General features: G+C 41.2%; 2 protein-coding genes and 1 non-coding gene across 8 annotated transcripts in view; 2 read left to right on the forward strand and 1 right to left on the reverse strand.

Annotated features, from left to right (window-relative positions):
• LOC113569091 overlaps positions 1 to 22,411 on the forward strand; it is a 251,840-nt gene that overhangs the window by 86,935 nt on the left and 142,494 nt on the right. The window lies entirely within an intron of this gene.
• Positions 3,469 to 9,311, reverse strand: LOC118241971 (eukaryotic translation initiation factor 4 gamma 3-like). Its single transcript, XM_035529675.1, is given in 13 exon segments — positions 3,469 to 3,747; positions 3,832 to 3,876; positions 3,878 to 3,937; positions 4,893 to 5,129; positions 5,288 to 5,434; positions 5,618 to 5,815; positions 6,648 to 6,800; positions 6,926 to 7,045; positions 7,139 to 7,192; positions 7,194 to 7,264; positions 7,462 to 7,774; positions 8,781 to 8,906; positions 9,255 to 9,311. Coding segments are annotated over 13 exon segments (1,710 nt in total). The 5' UTR covers positions 9,258 to 9,311; the 3' UTR covers positions 3,469 to 3,564.
• Positions 16,547 to 16,620, forward strand: trnai-aau. Its single transcript has one exon. It is a non-coding gene; the product is annotated as a tRNA-Ile (tRNA).

The raw sequence follows: 22,411 nt of genomic DNA on the forward strand, positions 1-22,411 counted from the left end.
CACAAATTTAAAAATTATGACAATATTCAATAATGTCGTTTATCAGCCCAAGTTAAATTTGGTGACCAGGTGAATGAATTTACTTTATCTAGCAGATAGTTAACACAGTGATAATCATGTAGTGTAAGCAGGATAGGTAACATGAATTTGATGTGATGAAACTGTATTGAGGTTTCTGCAGCTTGTCACCCCTGAATAATGATAAATCGGCTTATAGAAGGAAAGTGATTGTTGTTTGGTGCTGCACACTTAAGATGAGTTAAAACTTTTTGTTTTGTTTTAGCCATTTGACAGCTTTTCAGTGTCAGGTCTGCCCTCATTCATCAACCTGGATGCACCACCAGCTATAACCGCCAAAGATCCTCTGAATTCTAACCGTTTCCAGAACTGGTTCAGAGGTGAGTCTACCTATTAGTCTACAGTCATTACCCAGGCCTAAACCCCTATCTTTGTGGAGTCTTGCCATCCTTTCATTGTGGGCATTTCTAAAACTTTTTTTTCCTGGTGTTTTGTTTGCTACCTGTTTTTTGTCTCTGTCTGCTTTTGATTTTAGACTTGCTTTATTTTAGTACTGTTGCTGTCTCCAATTATTTCCTGACCCTTTTGGTCTGTGCCTCTGATGGCGTTTTGCTGAGGGTTTGTATTAATAGCAGGATCTATACCATTAGGTCTAGTGGGTTTGTATTAATAACAGGATCTATACCATTAGGTCTAGTGGGTTTGTATTAATAACAGGATCTATACCATTAGGTCTAGTGGGTTTGTATTAATAACAGGATCTATACCATTAGGTCTAGTGGGTTTGTATTAATAGCAGGATCTATACCATTAGGTCTAGTGGGTTTGTATTAATAACAGGTTCTGTACCATTAGGTCTAGTGGGTTTGTATTAATAACAGGATCTATACCATTAGGTCTAGTGGGTTTGTATTAATAACAGGTTCTGTACCATTAGGTCTAGAGGGTTTGTATTAATAACAGGATCTATACCATTAGGTCTAGTGGGTTTGTATTAATAACAGGATCTATACCATTAGGTCTAGTGGGTGTGTATTAATAACAGGATCTATACCATTAGGTCTAGTGGGTTTGTATTAATAACAGGATCTATACCATTAGGTCTAGTGGGTTTGTATTAATAACAGGTTCTGTACCATTAGGTCTAGCGAGTTTGTACTAACTACATGAGGGATATTGTGTGTCTCTGAAAATGTATTAATATTATTAGTATGTGCCTAACGCTCCTCTCTATTCCAAAGCTGACCCGATTTCCATAATTCTCGTATTGCATAAGACATTTATTTCCATTATATGTTTTAGCATTCAGGTGGTCATTTTTCTTTTCAACAGTTATTGGCGTGATCCAATAGATCCAAAGTCAAACGAGTACGCACATCATGTGTTGAACCCATCCATAGTATTTTTCTGCTTATCTAATATGCCAATATTTTCTCGTAACCATCCCACCAAGTCCTAAAAACACCCAAACCTAAATGCTTAGTAACTACAGTAAAGCTTGTGTCAGTGTCTTAATTTATATTCTGCATTAGTTCATCAAATGGTTATTTATTGAGAGTGAGTCTGTATTTTGTATTTGAAAAAAAAATAAAACTGTCAGCATTAAGCAGGTTTGTTGTCTGGTTTGAAGGCTGTGGTTGTGCTATTTTTCTGGCCTTTCTGGTCAACTAATTTCTGTACCCAGTCATTCCATCAAGGGAGGTGTGTTGCTATTGAAATGTCTAACTTCCTTCATCTAGGGAATTCATGACATACATTAGAATTACATTTATTATAGCTGCAGGTGGCAATTAAAGGGTCCAATCATTTTATCACATCTGCACAACTTGGTTGCTGATGACATCCCATATTAAGTTCACCAGCCTTTGTGGTTGGTTTTGAGGTTTTGTTTCCAGGAATGTTGTATTTTGAAACCAATCTCTCAATTTTCTCTGCTGAATTGCTTTATATAAATATTATTTTTCTGATTCGACATGACTAAGAAATATAGTTCCCCCACAAGGTCAGTTCACCCCAAATGTACTTGCATTCACAGTATGTTCATATACACCATTGAAGTTTGGTGATAATCTAACACTCTATGGCTAAGTTTTAGCCTATTAATAAAAATCCTGCTCTTGGGGATTGATAGTTAAATACACATATTTTTGATCATTATTTACAAGAAGATCTGCATTTTTTACATTTAAAAGGTATCTCTAGATCAAAAGGTCACTGACTTGTTTGAAAGGTGCATTTGCCCAACTAATTTAGGTATCAAAAATCAGGCTAAAAAAAGGATTTACGAAACGTATTGAACTTTTTTTATGAAATAGTCACAAAGTATTGCACTGTATAAACTGCATTTCTCATGCACAATTGGTACACAATGGGATTGACTCATTTTTCTTTTTTTAAATACCTTTTCATATGTCAGAGGGGCTGTTGGCAAAAATGTCCTATAATTGCCATGCTAGCTCAAAGTCCATAAATCAATACTCATGTCAAGTTTCATAAGAATTACTCAAAGAAGTCTTAATTTTTTTTCAGCTGTTTTGAATGAATCAGTACACCTTGGAAGGATTGATAGGTATGTAGGGGCCATATACCATACAAATATCAACATGTTTCAGTCTCATCAATATTTTGATACCAAATTTGTGAAGATTGGAGAAAGGTCCTACGACTAGTGTGTTACAGTTCATCAGCAACATAAAAAGTAGTAGGATATTTAAATTTAAAGTAATTTCTACAAGAATCAACGTTATAGCAGTCCACTGAAGCCAGTTCTATGATTAGCCAATTACTTGAAAAACATTAGCCAATGTTTGAGTCATCCTTAGGAATCCTTCAGCTTGCTTACAGAAGCAGTATGCAAAATTTCATCTTGATCAGAAGAGCAGTCGTTGAGAAACAGTTATTTGCAATATTATAATGCCCCATATTGACAAAACTGCTACATTTGGTAAGCTACCTCAAAGTCAATACTGGTATAAGTCTTTTAAATTTCATGAAATCTGAACATGTCCTTCAGGAGTGACAGCTAGTTAAAGTTAAAGTTAAAGCCTGACCTTTGTACTACTAATTTGTACTACTAATATTAGACTGGAATAGGACAACTGTATTTTTTATGTCAGGTTTTTGTTTAAATAATTATTGAGATTCAGACTCTTGCAAATATTTTGACACCAATTTCACTCAGATTGTGTGAAAATCCTAGGACAGGTTTGAAATTAGCAAAAAGAAATTAAAAAACAAACAAACAAAAAAGTGAAATCTAATGGGCAGAGCCTATCTGAATTCACGAGAAGCCAAGGAAGAATAAAATAAAAAATAAATAATATTATTTCTATATTCACCTCTGTCTTTTCTTTTGAACATCTGCAAATGTTAAATATAGTTTTGTCTGCAGTTCATAAAGGAAAAAGCAAAAATACATTAGAGTCAGAACTTGTTTCTTTGTCACACAGTTTTATTATTTTTTTTGAATTATTGCATTGTCTTTTAGCACACGTTGGCAAATGTGTCCATCCTCCTTGTCGATTGTCCTTGGACTTGTCCTCGGCCTCACACAGCCAGGTGAAAAAGGCTGTCACGGAATTGAGGGCCACACCTTTGCCTCTTGTTGTGCTTGGACAGCAGCTGCTGGTGCACCTTCCTCTGCTCCTCCTGCTCCTCAAGTTTGGCCTCCTTATGAATCTGCTCAATGGTCTTGGGCCCGTGGTCAGCTCGCCGCGACACCCAGTTATTCTAGAAAAGCAAAATCAGCAGATGCATACTTTTGCATCACCATGCGCTGGAATGGCAAACACAAACACAGGCAGAGTCTCTAACCAGTCGCAGGTCGATGACGTCCTGGAGCAGGAACCGAATGCGTGAAGGAACCCCTCCTCTCCTTCACTGTCTTTTCTATATATTTAAAGTAATGATCCATTTTTGGCTGAGAGAGAGAGAGAGAGAGAGAGAGAGAGAGAGTGTAAGAGAAACGTCGACAAATTTCAGATATTCTTCACCTTTCGATTCGATCAGGTGTGCTCTCAGCTGAACTCATGTCGCAAGACGTTTATGACTCTTATGTAAACCCTGCTGCCTTGCACGTTGGTCAGTGCTGTAAAGCAGTTCACTGCCACTGTGGGTGTAGCTGTGCTGTCATCAGCTGCGCTTGGCTTTGGGGAATCCAGGGTGCAGCAGCAGGAGGCGGCAAACGTGGAGGAGGCTGTGAGAGCAAAACCTTCTAACAGCTGACCAGTCCTCAATAAAAGCCTTTCATTTTGTCAGCTGTAGTAGGAGCAGAGCTAACAACCACACTAACAACTTCACTAAACAACATGAACTTGGACACTTTCAAAATCATTGCCAAGGCCTAATAATACACTGATATCAGCACAGCATGCTAGTCGCACTATAGATGATGATCCTAATTAGTTGGCTACCCTGTAGTCAGAGTGCAGGCAACAGGCAAGCAACAGAAAACACTGACGGCAAAACTTTTATAAACAACATTTCAACATGCTTGTTTTTTGGTTAAAAGCGTGCATGGAAAAAAAAAACACAATAAAAAAGAACAAGAAACTTGAACACAAATAACTGTCACACTAGTTGGTGACTGAACTGTCAACATCACAACTGCCATTCCTACTAGAGACAAAATTGACAGTCAATATACAATATCCAAAACTTCTTCATCCAGTTTCGATGTGTAAAGTACTTGTTGTGAAAAACGCAACACAGACCAAATCTGGACAAAATCCGCACAGCCGCTGCACTGCACACTAGCACTCATCTACACATGCGCCGTAAACCTTTACATGACATATTAAAGATAAACCGATGCAAGTGCTGAGCATCTGCTGAGAATATTAAATCAACCCAGACCAGGCCCGCGGCCTGCTTACCCTGGCCTTCTCCAAGTCCAGGTCTTTGCCGATGGCTGTGAGGAGGTGGCACAGACGCTCCAGGCTCTCCTCGCTGTGGTTCATGAACAGCTTGACCACACAGTCGTGCATGATGGCCTCTGACAGCATGTGCAGCTTGAACAGCTCCCCGATGAACTTGATGTTACCGATGGACCTCCTGTGGGCCTTGTCCTTCGCCTCCTCCAGATCCTCCTCCAGCCTCTCCCGCTCGCTGGCCTTGCGAGGAGTAACCAGAACAAAGACAAAAGCAAGAAACAGCGCGTTTGGACCCGATAACGACCAGGCCGCCTCCCAGCACTGCTGCCGATTTCAGTCCCCTTTCTCCTGATCTGTGGGTTGGTGAGTCGGGTAAACTAGACAGGAGTGCTGCTTACTGAAGTGGCCGCTTCCAGCTGGTGCCGCAGCTTCTCCAAAACATCATCGTTGACCTTGTCCTTCTCAAACTCCTTCTGACAGCGGTTCAGCAGCAGCTTTTGGAAACCCACAGTGCTGGTGGGCTTGTCTGCCATGGGCACTTTTAACTACACAGGAAAGACATGTAGGAGAAACACTTGGGTATAAGACAGTGTTGAGAGTTCTGTTACTAAATAGAAGCTGATTAAAGCTCCATGTCAGTTTAGAGTGGTTCAAACAGAGTTCACTTCTGTGTGGCATTTGCCTTTGTATGGAACTTCAGCAGCAATGTATGGGAACATGTTACTCACCATAGCCAGGCAGCTGCACATATTGCCATAGACCATAGAGAAGCTGGGCTCATCGATGGCTTTTTCAAAAACCAGATCAACCACGCCTTTGAGGCGCTCCTCTGTGTCGATGGTGAGGTCCATCACCTGCTTCATCAGCTGGTTAAACATCTGCGGTGTCAGTTTGTTCAGGATACTGCGCACCTTCTGGAAAAGCTCCTGGAGAGGAAAACAGACTACCGACTAAGCTTTCCATTACAAAGATCCCAATCTTTTGTTAAATTCAGCAGTTCTTCCACATAATGACTAACTCCTCACTTTCACCAAATATTTACTCTGCCATTTGGAACTTCCTCATGAACAAAAATCACTCAACTTTGCTATATAGACCGATAAAGGCATCATACATCAATCACACTTTCCGAGAAGTGTAGCACTGGCAGCAAACAGTTTATCAAATCTTATCAACTAAAACCCCTCATGTGCTCCAAATTCAAATTAAAAGAAAACCCATTAGAACCAGCTACAAGAATTTTAGATTTAATCAATATATAACTCCTACAAACAAAAAAAATATATACATAATAACCAAATCTGATCCAATAATAACCCTACCGACCAGACAATGCAATGAAGATCTGTCAATCTCTCCAAATGCTGAATTGCACACAAATTTGCAAGAATATTTTTAACACAACCACTGGGTGTTAACCTATAATATATACAAGATCATCCACAGAATACACTACAATATCTACAATACTCTCTCACCAAAATCAACACCACAATCAACACAAGGAACAACAAGCACACAAGATCTGGTCCTCAGTATCATCACACCCCCTGTTTACACTAGAAACCAATGTCCCCCTGCATAGCTACATTCGTGCACACTCCCCGCACACCCACCCAATTAAACAACGACTCTATAATTTAAATATCCAATTCTTGAAGAGCATATCGCAAAAAAAATTAAGTAGCTTTCAAGACCACCATAACAGGCTGTGACTCTGAAATCTGAAAACAGGGCACAGCGGAGTGAGGTGCTGACCTGAGTTTTCTGGGTCTCGGGGTTCTGGGTGTTCTCCCTTTTCCTGCCAGGTTTCCAGGCATTCTCAGCCTTCTTCAGCTGCACCTCGTCATTCACGGACACGTTGGTAATGATCTTGCGGGGAGGCAGCCGTCTCGGGCCTACACTGAGCAGCTGAAGCAACGAATGGGTGCTCTTTATTATGGGCGGTAACAATGTCACAAAGACCTCGGTCACATAAGATGACCAGGCGCTCATTCATTTGTGACAGAAGAGAAGGGATGAGCGGAGAGACCCACCGGTGCACCCCTGCCTCCAGGAATTGCCCTGCTGAAGTCTGCAGAGGCTGGGTTGAAGCCTGGGTCTCTGGCGATAATGCGAGGGCCCACCTGCTGCAGGGGCAGCTTGTTTTGTTTGATCTAGAAAACAACAGAGTCAAGTCGAAGTCCATCAGCCCCTCTCCATGGAATGGTTTTAAAGGTCCCCTAAGGCCAATGTTTTAGCAGGCTTACCTTGTCCAGTACCACATCAGAGATGGGAGGAAGCCCCTCTGGCTTCTGCATGCACGGCAGGCATGAACTGGAAGGCCAACAGGAAGTCTCTATCATACTGCCTCTTCCCATCCTTCAGCTCTGGCTCTGCATGCAGAGAGGGGTACAGTGAGCACCTGGAGAGAGGAATCACCTCTCTGTCAGGACACTGGGCCTGCCCCACAGGAGTGTCCTCTTTTGGCTTCTTCCAGGTGTTGGATAAACTAATAGCTGTAAATCATAACAAATCAGTCTGGTGTCTTTTTAGTGTCCTAACATAGCATGTCATGCATGTGGTTATTTACCTTGACTCAAGCTTTGCCTAAGATTGGACTGTAAAATGGGCTCCACTTTATCCTCCAGCAAGACCTCTGGCTCCTTCCCAGTCTCTTTCAGCTCTGCCCCAGTGGAGGCTCCACAGGCCTGGACTGCCTCTATAACAGCCTGGCCTGGGAGAGTGAGGCCTGAAGGAGCAGCAGTGCTGGAAGGCAACGAGGGCGTCAGCGTGCCTGAGGCAACCGCCTCTCCGGCTGCTGGACTTGCAGCCTTCGCCGGACAGTGGGCCTCCAGGGCCAGGCCGACATTGACATTCCCCTGCTCTGCTACCTGGCTGTTCAGCTGCTGGGATTTGAGGTAGAAAATGCGAGGATAATGAGGGTGTGGACATAAAAACTAGCAAAAGACGGAAAAGATGGAGAGAGAGAGGAGAGAGAGAAAGAGAGAGAGAGAGATACTGCACACACATGCAGAAGAAGGGGAATGGCAATGAGGGTGGGGGGGTGAGCACAGCACAGCACAGCACAGCACAGCATAATTAGAGAAGTGAGTAGAGAAAGAGGCAAAGAGAGAGAGAGATGAAATGAGAAAGCACAAGAGGGCAAAAGATCCAGCCGCAAAGGCACAAAATGTGTGTGTGTGTGGAGGTGGGGGGGGGGGGGGGTGAAGACACAAAGACAGCAAGAGATAGCAGACAAGCATGGGGTGCTTAAATAAATGGGCAGGAGAAATAGAGAAAGAGAGGAAAGAGGAACACTGTTAACATTTAGGGAAAGAGGACACAAAGTAAGTGCAACGGCGCAGTAGTGAGTGTTCCCTTTACAGAGAAGGCCTTTCCTCAGAGGAGCTGAGGTGCTCAGGGTTTGGCTGAATCCTTCTTACAGGGCCTTTACGTGGGCTGTCTGTGTAGAGGGAACACGAGGGAAGATCAGGAGGATTCGAGTGGCTGTGAGGGAGAACTAAGATGGAGGCAGACGAAAGAATAGGCACGGCAAGTCGGAACATCAAAACACATCTGAGAAGCCTTCTTAAATCAGAACAGCCACAATCACACAAGCTACTGGAACCAGTCAAATATGACGGAGGAGGGTCAACGGTGTGACCGAATCACTGAAGAAGGAAGAGAGAATGGCCGGAAATCAAACTACACCATCAGATTTTGTTGCTGATTGTATGATGCTTTTAATAGGACAAGACAATGAAAGCCAGCCAAACAACCAAACAATCAGCTCAGAGCTTATTATGAGGGAGGACTAGATGAGAGAGTACTTTGACCTGTGGAGTGGATCACGCGAAGCAGCGGCCTGCAGCCGATCAGGGGCTCGGGCTGCGGGACTGAATGGCTTACCTGTGGAGCAGTAGGGGTAGTGCAGGGACGTCCCACTGGTGGGCTTGTGTTCTGGCTAATGCCTACTCCTGACATGATCTCCTCTGTGATATCCTTGCCATCCTGGTTAGGGTCTCGGATACGGATCTTAGCGAACAGCAAGTTATTTGCATCTATTAAGTCAATCCACAATTAAATTAATTTCACCTCTGAGGCATGGGGAATACTCACTGTTTTCTTTACCCTCTTAGTGGGTGGAGGCTGCTGAGCTGTATGCACTATTATGGATGGAGATTTGGTGTATATGATCTGGCCAGGATAGTATGAAGGCCCTGCCACTAGTGGTGACCAAAAAAAAGCACTGGTTTCAGTTAGAGAGCAAACGAAAAAGCAGTTTCAGCCAGCAGGAATACCCAGAAGAAAGGTCTCTTTATCAGTGAGAGCACGCATGTAGGTTTCCCAGGTGGGGGTAGAGAAAGCGAAGTCCAAACTCACCATATGCTAGTGGGCAGTCTGCAGGAAAGAGCCCAGGGTAGAATGTACTGGGTCCTGTGGGCTGGACGGAGTACTGCTGGGGATGTCCCACGTAAGGAAGGCCACTGTGGTGATACTGAGAATGAAACAGAACAGCAGAAGTAAAGGGCCTAGCACCAGACATGGCCATTCATATAGGACACTCCTAAAAGAGATATTCAAAGCAGTAAACAAACAAAAAATACAAAAACATTTAGTTTTTACACTGAAAAAAAACTAAACTAGAACTTCTCATTTCTGCTTCCAAGATAAAACATATTTTTATCTACACATTTTAGGAGCAGTTTATTTATTGCTGGCCAACCTGTTTATAGACAGATTTTCAACCCATTTGCTACACTGTGTACATATTTGCACAGGCGCTTTTCTCTGCTCTGGGTACCTGAGGCACGTAGTACTGGAGTACGTAGTACTGGCCGGTCTGGGATGAGGTGAAGGGCATGGGTGTCAGGAACATCATGATGGGCTGGCTGGACACGGGTCGAAAGGAAGCGCTGTTACTTGGAATGGCAGGCTGGGCTGTCTGCATCTGAGGGATCTGGAAAAGCTGGGAGAGGAGAGGAGTGGAGAGTGAGGGATCACAGAGCAGCGTGGCGTATGCCGCAGCAGCCGGCTCAGACGCTCGGAGTGAAGACTTTAGTCAAGAGTTGAGTCGTGGACTCTACAGCAGTTGTACTGGGAATGTTGAGGAGATATATACATAAAAAAAAAAGTTTAACATTTTCAAGGGATTTTGAATGTCCTAGTTATGCTAGGCATGCAAGATACAAAAAGAAAAATCTTTCAAGAGTCTGTTTCACATGCATGGCACTAATACAAGGGTGAATGAACTAGCATGAAAAATTAAACAATTACAATGATGGATGCAGCTAATTAGCCATGATTGCAGGAGAGGGGATATATATGTAAAAGACAACTAATCTTGAATGTAAATTTGTACCGATAACCTGAGTCTATCAAAGCCAATGCTGACAAAATATGACATGAGCTAGAATTCAGAATGTGACAAACCCCCATCCCAGTTGGCTTTGATGCTCAGAATGGGAACATAGTGAGGGAATTCCTTCTACATGAGAAACAGTAAAATGAGCCTAAGAGGTGATTCTCACATACTGTCTCCCACCGAGCTGTTGCCATCTTAACATTTTCTGGACATAAAATCCTCCCTCCAGCAGTTATGCAGGCAGGCAGAAATGAACCTTTGTATGGGCTCCTGGGTAATGGAGCAGCCATACCATGTCCAAAACAGATTATTAAAAAGCACTGGAGTCCAAAGGAAATAAAAGAAACAGACTAAAAAAGACTAAACATAAAAGACTAAACATAGGTGCTGGCATCCTCCGAACTGGGGAGCAGAGTGGAGCGCAGGTGCACCACTGAGCTACTGGAATGTCTTTCAATGCATTTTTTGAAGACTGCAAAATTACCTGAATGGATCTCAATCCTCCCTTGAATATTGAAGCAGGAACGAGAGAGAAGCTAGTGGAAGAACGCACTAATGGGTGTAGAGGGTCAGAGAGACTGTAACACGCTCAGATACACTGGCACACACAATTTAAACAAATCTTTAAACAAATTTAAACCAAACCAAGTTTTGTTTTTTTTTTAAATGACGGAATTGAACACTGTTGTTACAGTGGAATTGTGAGGTCAGAGGCAGAGCAAATGTGTTCCACTAACCTTCCTGGCCCTTTAAGTGCACTACTGCAGATAGACTGAAAACAAATTTCACCTAAATAAAATCACACTGTAACACTGAAAACATAAACACAGACAAGCACTGTGTTTGTGAGGCGCACTTCATACTGAATGAATACAAGTGTAAATTTACTGTCTTGTGCAGTTTAATATAACAAGTTCATGGTTCATTGCAGGTGGAGCCACCGTCCCGTCCTTGTTGATTGAAAACCTTAAGAAGCAGAAGCAACAGTCCTATTCCAAGCTAGAGAAGAAAGGCACAGGACTCTCACACAGCAGACTCTGAAATGGAGGCTCTCTCACATTAAGGCTTGACTTTTTACCTCCAGACATTCTTGTGTGGTTCCTAGATTTTTCCCACATTCCATTCATTTTCTCAAGTACACTTTAAATAGAAAATAAAGATATAGATGCAGTAATTCATTGAAGAGAATAGCCGGTGCCATCTTTATTCTGAGCTCAATGTTGCATACAGACGAGGCATTGTCCACAGAATGTCTAACAGTCTCAGGTGGGTTCGATCTTTATATATTTTCATCAAGTTACAAAACCATTTTTTATTAAAATTGTATCTTTAGGTGGTATCCTGGCCTCAATCCCAGACTTGCCACAGAGGCCATATTTGGTCATTCTCACATCCTGCTTACTTCCAAAGCCTAATTTGGTCTTTTACAATTCCTGCCATCATATTATTACATTAATAATTTCATTTTATTACCTCACTTGAGTACACCTCTAGCTGGATATTGAACCACTTTGGTTGTAATCCTAAATGAATCATGAATGATACAATCAAAGGATCACTGCTTGAAGCCAAGCAAAAAAGTTTGATTTTTCACATTCACAGACATGAAGAACCAGCAGGACGAATCAAGACTCATGTGAACTGTGTGGGAAAGTAGACTTTGCACATACTGTAGAACAAAACCGCTTTGATGAAGTTGTAAGCAAAGAGCTATTAAGAACATAAGCCTGTGTAAATCCTGATAAGCAATTGTAGTTCAGAAGTGTTTGAATATGTGTATTGTTTGTTTGTATTTTCACAGGCCAAAAACAAGTACTGATTAGCAAGATTTACTACCTCCCAGTACACCATTTCTTTTTACTGCCTGAGTAGATGTTGATGGAAGTCAAAAGGCCAACAGAAGCAACAGCCATCTGGTGGTTGCTTCCAGACTACCAGATCAGCTTGATATTCTCTATTGCCTCTCTCTGGCAGAATACCCACCAGGTCATTCCACATTTGCATAGTGTTGGTGATGCTCTTTGCTTTGGCTTCAGTGTCACTTTGGTGGGCTTCTTTGGGTGGGATGATTCCCCCTGCTGAGAGTGTGCGGGCTGTTGTGGAGAGAGGATGTGTCTCCAGAGTCACATCCAGACCCACATATGGCCACCGCAACTAGAAAAGCACAGGTGAGGAAGGTAAGGCTTCTGAGAGCTACCAGCCAAGCAGGTGTGGACAGAAAAGAGGTGCTCTGTAGCAAAGAGAAAGGAAGCTGATTGCTTGGTATGTAAAAGGAGAGAAACCTGGAAGCTGGTGTGGATAGTATGAAACCCACCAAAAATGAAAACAACAGCTTCATTTGGAAAGAAAACAAAACAAAAAAACCAAAAAAACCCCACAAAATGCAGCAAGAGAGAACAGGTCTTTGCTTATCTTAGATAAATCAATGTTTGAAATAATCAATGCTTTAAAAAGCATGGTAGCCAGGAACAAAAAAGTAACCAAAAGTATTCAAGTATCCATTTTTTTATATCAATTTTTATCTCTGACAAGGAAGATGTGGAGGGGAACCTGGGAGCCTGTTGGACAGGGTAATGAACTGGATTGCAGGCTCAAACACTGTATGCACTTATATGCACTTGAAGGACAGTGTTCACTACCAGTTCCGTGTACGCCTTTTTTTCTATCGTCACTTTGTATCAACTGGGAAGGAGCAACTGTCATTCACACCCAACAGGAATGCAGCTAGATGTGATCTTGAGAATTCTTGGCTATAGAATCGCCAAAAACTATCTTAAGCACTTTAGCACCATTCTAAGACAACCATTGACAATAATTACTCACCTTAATGAATTCTTTGTCTGCATCTTGGCTGCATCTGAGCTGGTGGTTGAAAAGCAGGGCCCGCAGCTGTCGGTTCTGGTGCTGGATGTCATACTGCTTAGCTGTCTGACAGGCCCGCACAACTCGTAGGTCTGTTCAAGGTGGCACTTGTACACCTCAATTTCCATCGTAATTGTCCTGTACAACCATTAAAAATTTGACAGAAGTTAAAAAACAGCAGAACGGTTTGTTACAACTGGAAAAAAATAAATAAGAAAATATTGTTTGTTGTTGTACATGAAAGTCAGAGAGCCATGAGGATAAGCCCTCTTGTCCAAAGTTCTGATCAGCAGTTATGACCTCCTAACACTGCAATCAAAATGCACGGGCAAAAGATGCATTACTGAAAAAACACTCTGCACATCTGGATTTCATGTCACCACAGTCAAAGTTGAAGGCTTTGTTCGGTGAAAAGAAAACAAATGTATCAAAGTTGATGTTATACTCAGTAAGAACTCAGTACAGTAAGAAACTGCAAAATACTCAGAAACTCTGTGCATGAGTCAGTGGCTCAATAGTCCAACTAAAATCAGCCAGGACCACAGTTTAGTTGGGTTAAACATGAGTCAACTAAATCCTTAGTCAGAGAATGATATTCTGTCTTTGCTGCTTACATGATCAGCTTCTTTCAAATAGCCATGTAAACTTAGTTATTTAGGAATAATATCAAACTACATGTGGGCCATCAGATCCTGTTTGCCCTTGAAGACCCACTCACAATCTTTGCCCAAGTCCAGCACTGGACATGCATTACCTTGCACAGTTTCACAGCTCTGGCACTGCAATCAACACTGCATACGTCTTAACTAAGAAGGCAACAGTTCAAATGGAAAACCTACTTCCTCTCTGGGAGTGAAGGAAGCCAGCTGCTTGATCTTCAGTGTCTGGTTGAGTCTTGGATGCATCAAGCACAGGGACACCAGCTGATACCCCATGGTTGAGGTGCTCCATATATTGTGCAAGGATCGGTTCGTTATAATCACCATTCTGCATTTTTTAACAGCAGCAACAGCATAAAATGGTTCAGGTAAGGGTGCATCATTGGAAGACTTTCACTAAAATATGTCCTCACCATGTCTCAAATACAGCAATACCTCATAGAAGCCATTGTACTGCACACAGAATGGACAGTCTCAGCAGTTTCTGTTCTCATATGGAACCTCAGTGTTTTGATTACAGAACCAGCAATTCACAATGACATGAACTGGTTTCTTCCCATTGAATAGGGAGTTTATATATATAACTGAATTTGATCAAACTATAGCAATGATTGTGAGCAAGGAGCTTTCATTTTACAGCCTAAAAATGAAAGTGGCAAATAAATGTATGTTACAAATAAACCAAACTTGAAACGTTATATGAATAGCTTCATGTTGAATATACACAGTTAATCAGTCATTACAAACTACATTCTATTAATACAGAATGTTTATGAAAGTTAATTTAATCTAATTAACAATAAATGAACAGTCGAATATTGTAGTTCAAACAGTCCGATAGCTGTAGTAATGGCTTAACTCATTTTGCTTATTTAGAGAGAACGATACATTTGAAAACCCACAGGTTTGTGAATTTGGGTCTCTAAATCATACAAAAGTAGGTTTTCTATTGCTGAACAGTTAGCTAGCTAACAAACTACCAGCACCTAAACGATCAAAGTTGAAAGCTGAACAATGAAATGGTTCCACAAGGAATGGTTTATAGCCCCGAGTTTGACACTCGCTGACCTCAACTGTTAGCTAGCTAACTAGCGTATCGCTGTGATAAAGCGATACAATCTTTAGCAATGAGGACATGAATAAAGTATCCTTTACAATTTTCACAATATTGTGAAATTTAATTTGCTGGCATTGGAGGTTATTAAATATTCACAATATCAATAATAATTCCTTGGCTCACAGAATCAGACATTACATTTTTGCTGTTATGGCAGCTGTTATAAAGATCATATTTATACAGAACCCTGTTCAGTTAGTGCTAGTATTGAGGAACCATTGCATAACTAATAGCGGTACAGAGACAGAAACATCATGTGTTCAGATGAATAACTGGATGTGTGTGAGACAGTCTGTGAGAGGTTTGCATTTGTGTGTTGCATGACTATGAGTGGGAAAACCATATAAAGGTAAAAACATTACCTCTGCAACAAGGATCTCTTCTATTTGAAGGAAAGGTTTAAGTTAGACACAGTCTCAACAGAGTAAGTTAAATCTGTCTGTGTTAAGACCAGTTGACATATCAGTGGTTTATCACTGATTATGTCTGCCACTGAGATACCACAAATTAAGCTTTCCAGATTCCAAGACATACAGTTGTGCAGTGTGAGCCATACATCAATTTGAAAACTTCAAAAGTCACGTAATGTGTGCATGGCATAAGCGTATTAGCAGGTCCCGAAAACATTTGCTATCAGAAAGGATTTCATCATAGAAAAAAACTACAAATTCTAGACTTGAGAATGTGAGCATCAATCCCACTAACACTCACATACTAAAAGAGCACTCTACCACTTGACCTAGTTCTCCTAGAGTGGGACTTGTTTGCAGATCGGACAAAAGCTGAAGACACAGTGGAATGGCAATTCTCTAGGAGATCATACCAAATCCTGCATCCACCCTAAATATTTCATCTAGCTGTGAAGTCAAAAAAGCTTATTCCTGAAATGACAGGAATAGTTCTTGCAGATTCTGATATGCTATGCAAACACTATAAAATGTGAGCTATGTTAGATCTGGCAGCCATTGGCTCTAACTGTCTCTTTTTATTGAGTTAAGCAATGCTTACAGAATAACTTTCTATGGCTTCAAATACTTCCAAGAATTAAACCTTGCAGAGCTCTGTAGCTAGACACATTGTCTCTGTAGGTTTGACATGTTCATTTGACAAACTAGCTAAAATAGCATCTTTTGGTTTGAATAAATTGCCCCTTAGACCCAGACAAAAAATTGCTCAAAATCTTTCTGCTTATTCATGCAGCAATGACACAGATTTCCAAAGAAAGAGGACGTATGGTTAAAGCTAGAAAAAAATGCCTACTCTGTGCTCAGGCAGAAAATCTGATATTTTAAATATGTCCCTAAAAGGTTTATATTCCTTGGCTCACAGAATCAGACATTACATTTTTGTTGTTATGGCAGATTTCATGGTGTAATAGACAGCACTATGTAACTCACAGCAATAAAGCTCAGTGGACTTTGCAATTGATGATTTCGTCACTGTGTACAACTGCACTGAATTGCTCTTTAACAAAAGCTTCTCCACATTTGCTTTTGAAGTTTAATTCAAAAGTTGGCTGCAGAATAACCATTTGTCAGAGGGAACAATAAGTGTCAACTTTCACCTATGCTCGGTCGAAAAAGTGGCCGTAATCTTGTTGACACCAAGTCTACAATTTCATGGAAAGGTTCCCTTCAGTGCTGCACCAAAAAGTGCAAAATGAACAGAGAAAGGCCGATTAGCTCAGTTGGTCAGAGCGTGGTGCTAATAACGCCAAGGTCATGGGTTCGATCCCCATATGGGCCATGTGGGTTTTGTTTGATGAATGACCCCTTGTCAACAAACCACCTGTTTGCAACAGGTGTCTTGACTTGTTGCTTGTAACATTGCTTGTAAATCACAATCTGCTAAGACATGTTCCGAGTACATGAGAGTGTGTTCTTGATTACAAAACTTTACCCATGGATTTGTGCTTGTTTACAAATCTTGGACAATGCAGAGAAAAGTATGAAATCAGAGGGACTCTGGCATTAGTGTAAGGCTCTCGATCGCTGTGTGAATAGGTCAAAGAAGCCATTCCAGAGGCATGCAGACAACCTGCATCCTCCCCATCAAATTATAGCCAGTTAGGTGTCTGGCAGTGCCAGGGAGTTCAAATCCTTTAGTCTGAAATGTGTTGGGATATGATTATGCCTGCCACTGAGGTCTGACAGCTCCACAGTTGCCTTGTGAAAAGAATACAGTATAGACCGGCACCCACATACATTACTGTACACATCAGAGATCAGCGCAGGAATATCAGTTTGTAAACCCGCCAAATCTGCCCCCACAGGCTCCCTGAGTTCTACTAATCGCTCCAACACCTTGTTTCAACCTCAGTTTCTTTTTTTTTGAAGCGCATGAGGCAGCTTCAGCTATTTCCACAGGCAATCATATTAGATGTGCCATCAGTAACCAGACATGTGACTTTATTTTATTCCCCATTCTTCCATAAGAGAGGATTTCACACAGGCCAAATTTTCAGCCGTATGCGCCTGCAGGAATTTCACAACACCAAGTAGTGTAGACTTCAGAAATGTGTTGTCATCTATAAAATGGCAGGTCACAGCCAAGAAGGCATCCACATTAAGAGATGTCCACATATCTGCTGACAAACTCATTGCAGGAATTTTCTGGACCTCAGCTTTGGCCTTCTCTTTCTCTTATTGACATTTGGCCTCAACCATGGCCTTTACAGTCTAAAGGGAAGGAAGAAAATAATTATATATATTTTTAATACTACTCTCATAATGTATCCATGTCACCACACATACCTTCCTAGTTAGGAGAATATAAGTTGAATCCAATTTTGCTACCAAGTCCCTGAAGCTTTTATCCTCAACTATGCTAAATGGCTGTGTGTCTCTAACTATCATGGGGACCAAAGCCTCATCCAGCTCTTCCTTTCTGGTCACTGCTTTGTAAAGATTAGATTATACTTTGTCACCAAAAAATATAGTACTCACCAATGAAATTCACTTTATAATCCAATCCAAACTGCAAATAACATGTAAGGTGCAGAGAATAATGCAATATATATATATATATATATATATATATATATATATATATATATATATATATATATATTTATGTATATAGAGTATATACACATTTTATATACATGTGCATAATAACGTTAACACCTTGTGACAACTGATAAATAAGCCAAATGACATTGGCAAGGGTGACAGTAGGAAAAACTCACTGGAATGGTGGAAGGGACTTGGAAGGTGTCAGACTCAAAAGGGAACTCATCCTCCTTCGGTTAACCCTGGATAAACCTGGGCAAAGATGAGTTGGGTAGAGGATGGCTGACAAATTGTAAGCATGAAAGATACACTACAGCATTCCTACACAAAGACATCATAGGAGATAGAAACAGAGCACAGTTCACCTGGATAGAACACCTGGGTAGAAATACAGTAACTCATTATTATAACAGTACAAAGAAATGAAATGTGGATCATCCAGGTGAGGTTCATCTGCTAATCTGCACATAAATATTGTTTGTGACAGTGCAGAATGTTGCAGGTAAATGGAGGGCAAGGTGCTGTCATTTTAAGCATTTTAAGGCAGGTCCAGGAAGGAGAAACCCCAGCAGGTAGGAAGAGTTAGTGGGGAGCACAGATAGCACAGCACTCCAGAATCATGTACTGGAGCATGGTGTGTCCACTGGGGGGAGGTGGGGTGGTTGGAAGAGCATAAAAGACTGTTGTTACTGCAAAGATTCATTTAGACCTTTCATTTGGACTGTTATTCTTTTTTTAGGGGGCGGGGGGGCATGTATTTAATGAAATAATAACGAAAAATTAATAGATGAATTCATACCAACTCAAATTTGCTGGTAAAGAAATCATTTGTAAGGTAAAAGTTATTTTAAGAGTGATGTTAAGGAATTTTTTAAAATGTTAATTATAATTTCATTAGAATAATTCTAACATCTACGGGATGATCTGAGGGTTAAAGAAAAAAGAGGTGGACCTTATGGGCAATAATGCAAAAGTCATTATTGTAGTACAAGACCCTTTGTTCTAGCTAAGTGATCTGCTGCATCTCAGTTTGAGTCATGTAGAATTCTAAAGACAGAAAGTCTTTATTCTGGCATAAAATAAAACTGAAGGGGGAAACATACTTTGAGTTAGTACCAGTAGTTATTGATTGTACACAAAGTCCAGTATGCATCCAAATGTAATCAAGAGATATCTGTTGGTAGCTGAACATCTCCAACTCGTACAATGCAATGTTTCTTCTGTGTCAAATGAACTTAACAATTCAAACATCCATAACTGGCCGTGTTTCTTGCCAACATACTGGTGTTTGGACCTATGGGATTACATGTCTGTTGCCTTCAATAGCTTAGTTGGTAGAGTGGAGGACTGTAGAATTTAAAACTGTTATCCTTAGTCTGTCAGTTAAAATCTGACTCAAAGGAAGTTTGTTTTTTCACATACAAGCTTCTTTTTTAAGTGAGCAAAAAGAGCGTTCCCTGACCAGGAATCAAGCCCAAGTCGCAGTGGTGAAAGTGTTGAATCCTAGCCACTCACCCACCAGCAATAAAGCTCAGATGCTTCTGACAAACATTTTTCAAACTCTGTATTCCTAGTATACTGACGATGTTTGTATGCATACTAGACTTGGTATGCATGAGCATTAGGAGGTCATAAAGAGAGGTATTCATATTTCTTTTTATTCCACATAAAAATTAAGTTTGAAAGAGAATCCTAGCCACTAGCTCACCAGGGATAAAGGTGACAGTTTCCTCTGACATGAACATGAGCTACATTCATTGGTAACATTTTGATCGAAACCAGGCAAAAGTATTTAGTCACTAGCTGAAATAGCTCAGCTGGGTGAGTGTTAGATTGAATATCAAAAGACTCCTAGTTCAGTCCTGGGTTTTGGTAGCTGTGCAAGACCAAGCTCCTCATCAAACTGTCCTCTTTTTAAGAATATTTCATAAACTTTTACATTCCTTTCCTAAAAACGAATGACATTACTGTTTTTACGCTATTGTTAGAAGTCATAGTGTAATAGTGCTCTAGACTTTGAATTCAGTGATCCTACTTAAACTTTAGTGGAATTTGCACTTCCTTATGATATGTTTCCTCACTGCACAGAGAGCCATTTGAACATTGGCTTCTGTATAAACGCTTTTGAAATGTTTTTCATTAGTTGTCTACTGGCCAAACCACTGGACAAGGGGAGGGTAGGTGTCAGCTTGCATGTATGCTTGTGTTGGTATCCTGGTTCACACACTCCCTGTGTTTTCATGGAATGGGGCCTACCTCAGCTTCCTTTGGCTCATGGATGGGCTTTGTCCTACCAAAAAAGGTGATGCAAATAAGTCATCTGCTTACTAAAGTTCTTGAAAATCACACTCTGCGAAGAGGCATTGCATAATGCAAAAAAACCTTCAGAAACAATACACTCTAATGACAGCAACCAACATACTTAATACAGGAGTGACCTCAGGGGTGATCTCATCCAAAGGCCACAACAGGAACAACAGGCTTAAGAAGGGACACATGAAATGACCTCAAAACACAAAAGTGAGCAGGTAAGTTGAGTTGATATGTGACTTCATTAATGTGCTTGGTAATTTCATATGGACCGATATACTTGGGACCTAACCTGCGACATGACCCCGGCTTGCGGAAGTCCTGTGTAGAGAGCCACACTCTGTCACCAGGTTGGTATATCGGGTTCTCCCCTCTGTGCCTGTCCGCAATTTCCTTATACATTCAGAGAGCTCATACAATACACTGATCTGTTTCCTCCCATACCCTTTCGCTCCGCTGCATCCACTCATCCACAGCGGGGAAACCAGCTGATATGGAAGTCCATGGGACATTTGAGGCTGATAACCTAAAATACAATAAAAAGGAGTCAAGCCAGTGGATGAACTAGTAAGTGAATTTTGGGCCATTTCTGCCAATAAGAGGAACTTGGACCGGTCTGATGGATTGTTCATATAAAAACAATGTAGGAATTGGCCATTTGACTGTGGATGTAAAACTAATAGCTACCCCGATGTGTTCAATATAGGAAGCCCAAACTCGAGATGTGAATTGATGTCCCCAATATGATATTATGTCCTCTGGGATGCCAAATATACGGAACACCTGGTTAAACAAGGCTTCCACAGTTTGGCAGGCTGTAGGCATACTCGGAAACACAATGAACCACACACCCCTGGAGAATCCATCAACTACAGTGAGGACAGAGAGGTCAGTAACGCAATCTAAGGTGATGTGAGACCAAGGACTTTCTGGTACGGGAAGAAGCATGAGCTTTCCTGTGGGTAGGGTCTTAGGCATCTTGCTTTGACTGCAAATTGAACATGAAGAAACATACTTATAAATATCGCTTGTCATAGCCCTGAACCAGCGAAGAATGAGCCCACTTCAACAGATGGTCACAGCACAAGGTAGGTAATGTTTTCCCGACAGACATTCCATTGGGATGACTGTGTCTTGTATGGCTTGTTTATTCCATCATCTATTTTATATACACTTGTCTATTTAATCATCTATTGTAACTTGGACTTGTCGTATCGTTGTGAAAGTACAGCTCCTACCCCGATGTTAGCAGCATCAGCTTCCACGACAAATGGAATGGAAGGATCAGGATGTCGACGTATGCTAGTCGTGGTAAAAGCTTCTTTCAGTTTCCTGAATGCTTGATCAGCCTCCTGATTCCAAAGTAGCTTGGTCATTGCTCCTTTCAGGAGGGCTGTGAGAGGAGCTGCAATGCTGCTAAAATTCCATATGAAGCATCGGTAAAAGTTTGCAAATCCCAAGAATCTCTGGAGTTTTTTAACTATAATAGTAATGGGCCACTGGAAGATGGCTTTGATCTTCTTATCATCCGTAGTGATTTCACCATGGCTGATCACGTATCCTAGAAAAGTTATAGTTGGAAGGTGGAACTCACATTTCTTTCCCTTTACAAACTCAATAAACTTTTACTCTTTACTACTCAATGCATAAAGCTGTCTGTGTTTGATGTGCTCTCATTTTCCCACCACATCCATTTAGCAGTACTTCTGAATAACCGAAATGGCTTAAAACAGCTGAGGGGATGTTTGAAACTGAGTGATAAGATGTTCAGCAATTTATATATGATAATACAAGGCAGTAAATTAAATTGGGCTGAACTGGACAATAGTACCTGGCATGAAAAGTATGTCGTAGAGAGAGTAACAAAAAACTCAACCTCTCACCTCGCGCTCTGAGATGTCTCCGTCACTGTCTGTAGTGTCCTCTAGGATACTGCTGCCCTCACTAAAGTGTGTCACCCTGACCGGGTCAAACATCTCTTGAACATAATAACTACACAATGGAAAATCAGCTTCAAGTGCTGCATTGAGCAAGAGTGCACTGTAAATGGCCAGATATAAATGGCAATGTCAGTAGTAAATTTATATATGCAGTCATGGAACAGGACCTAGCTGTAGAGCACAGCTTTAAGGTGCATATTATGATGTGCTCTTACCAATCATCCTCCTGGCTGTGTCTTGCTCTTTTGGCCAAATGTTTCTCTTCCAAAGCAGACA

This window comes from Electrophorus electricus, chromosome 9 (assembly GCF_013358815.1).
Source record: "Electrophorus electricus isolate fEleEle1 chromosome 9, fEleEle1.pri, whole genome shotgun sequence".
Classification (NCBI taxonomy): domain Eukaryota; kingdom Metazoa; phylum Chordata; class Actinopteri; order Gymnotiformes; family Gymnotidae; genus Electrophorus; species Electrophorus electricus.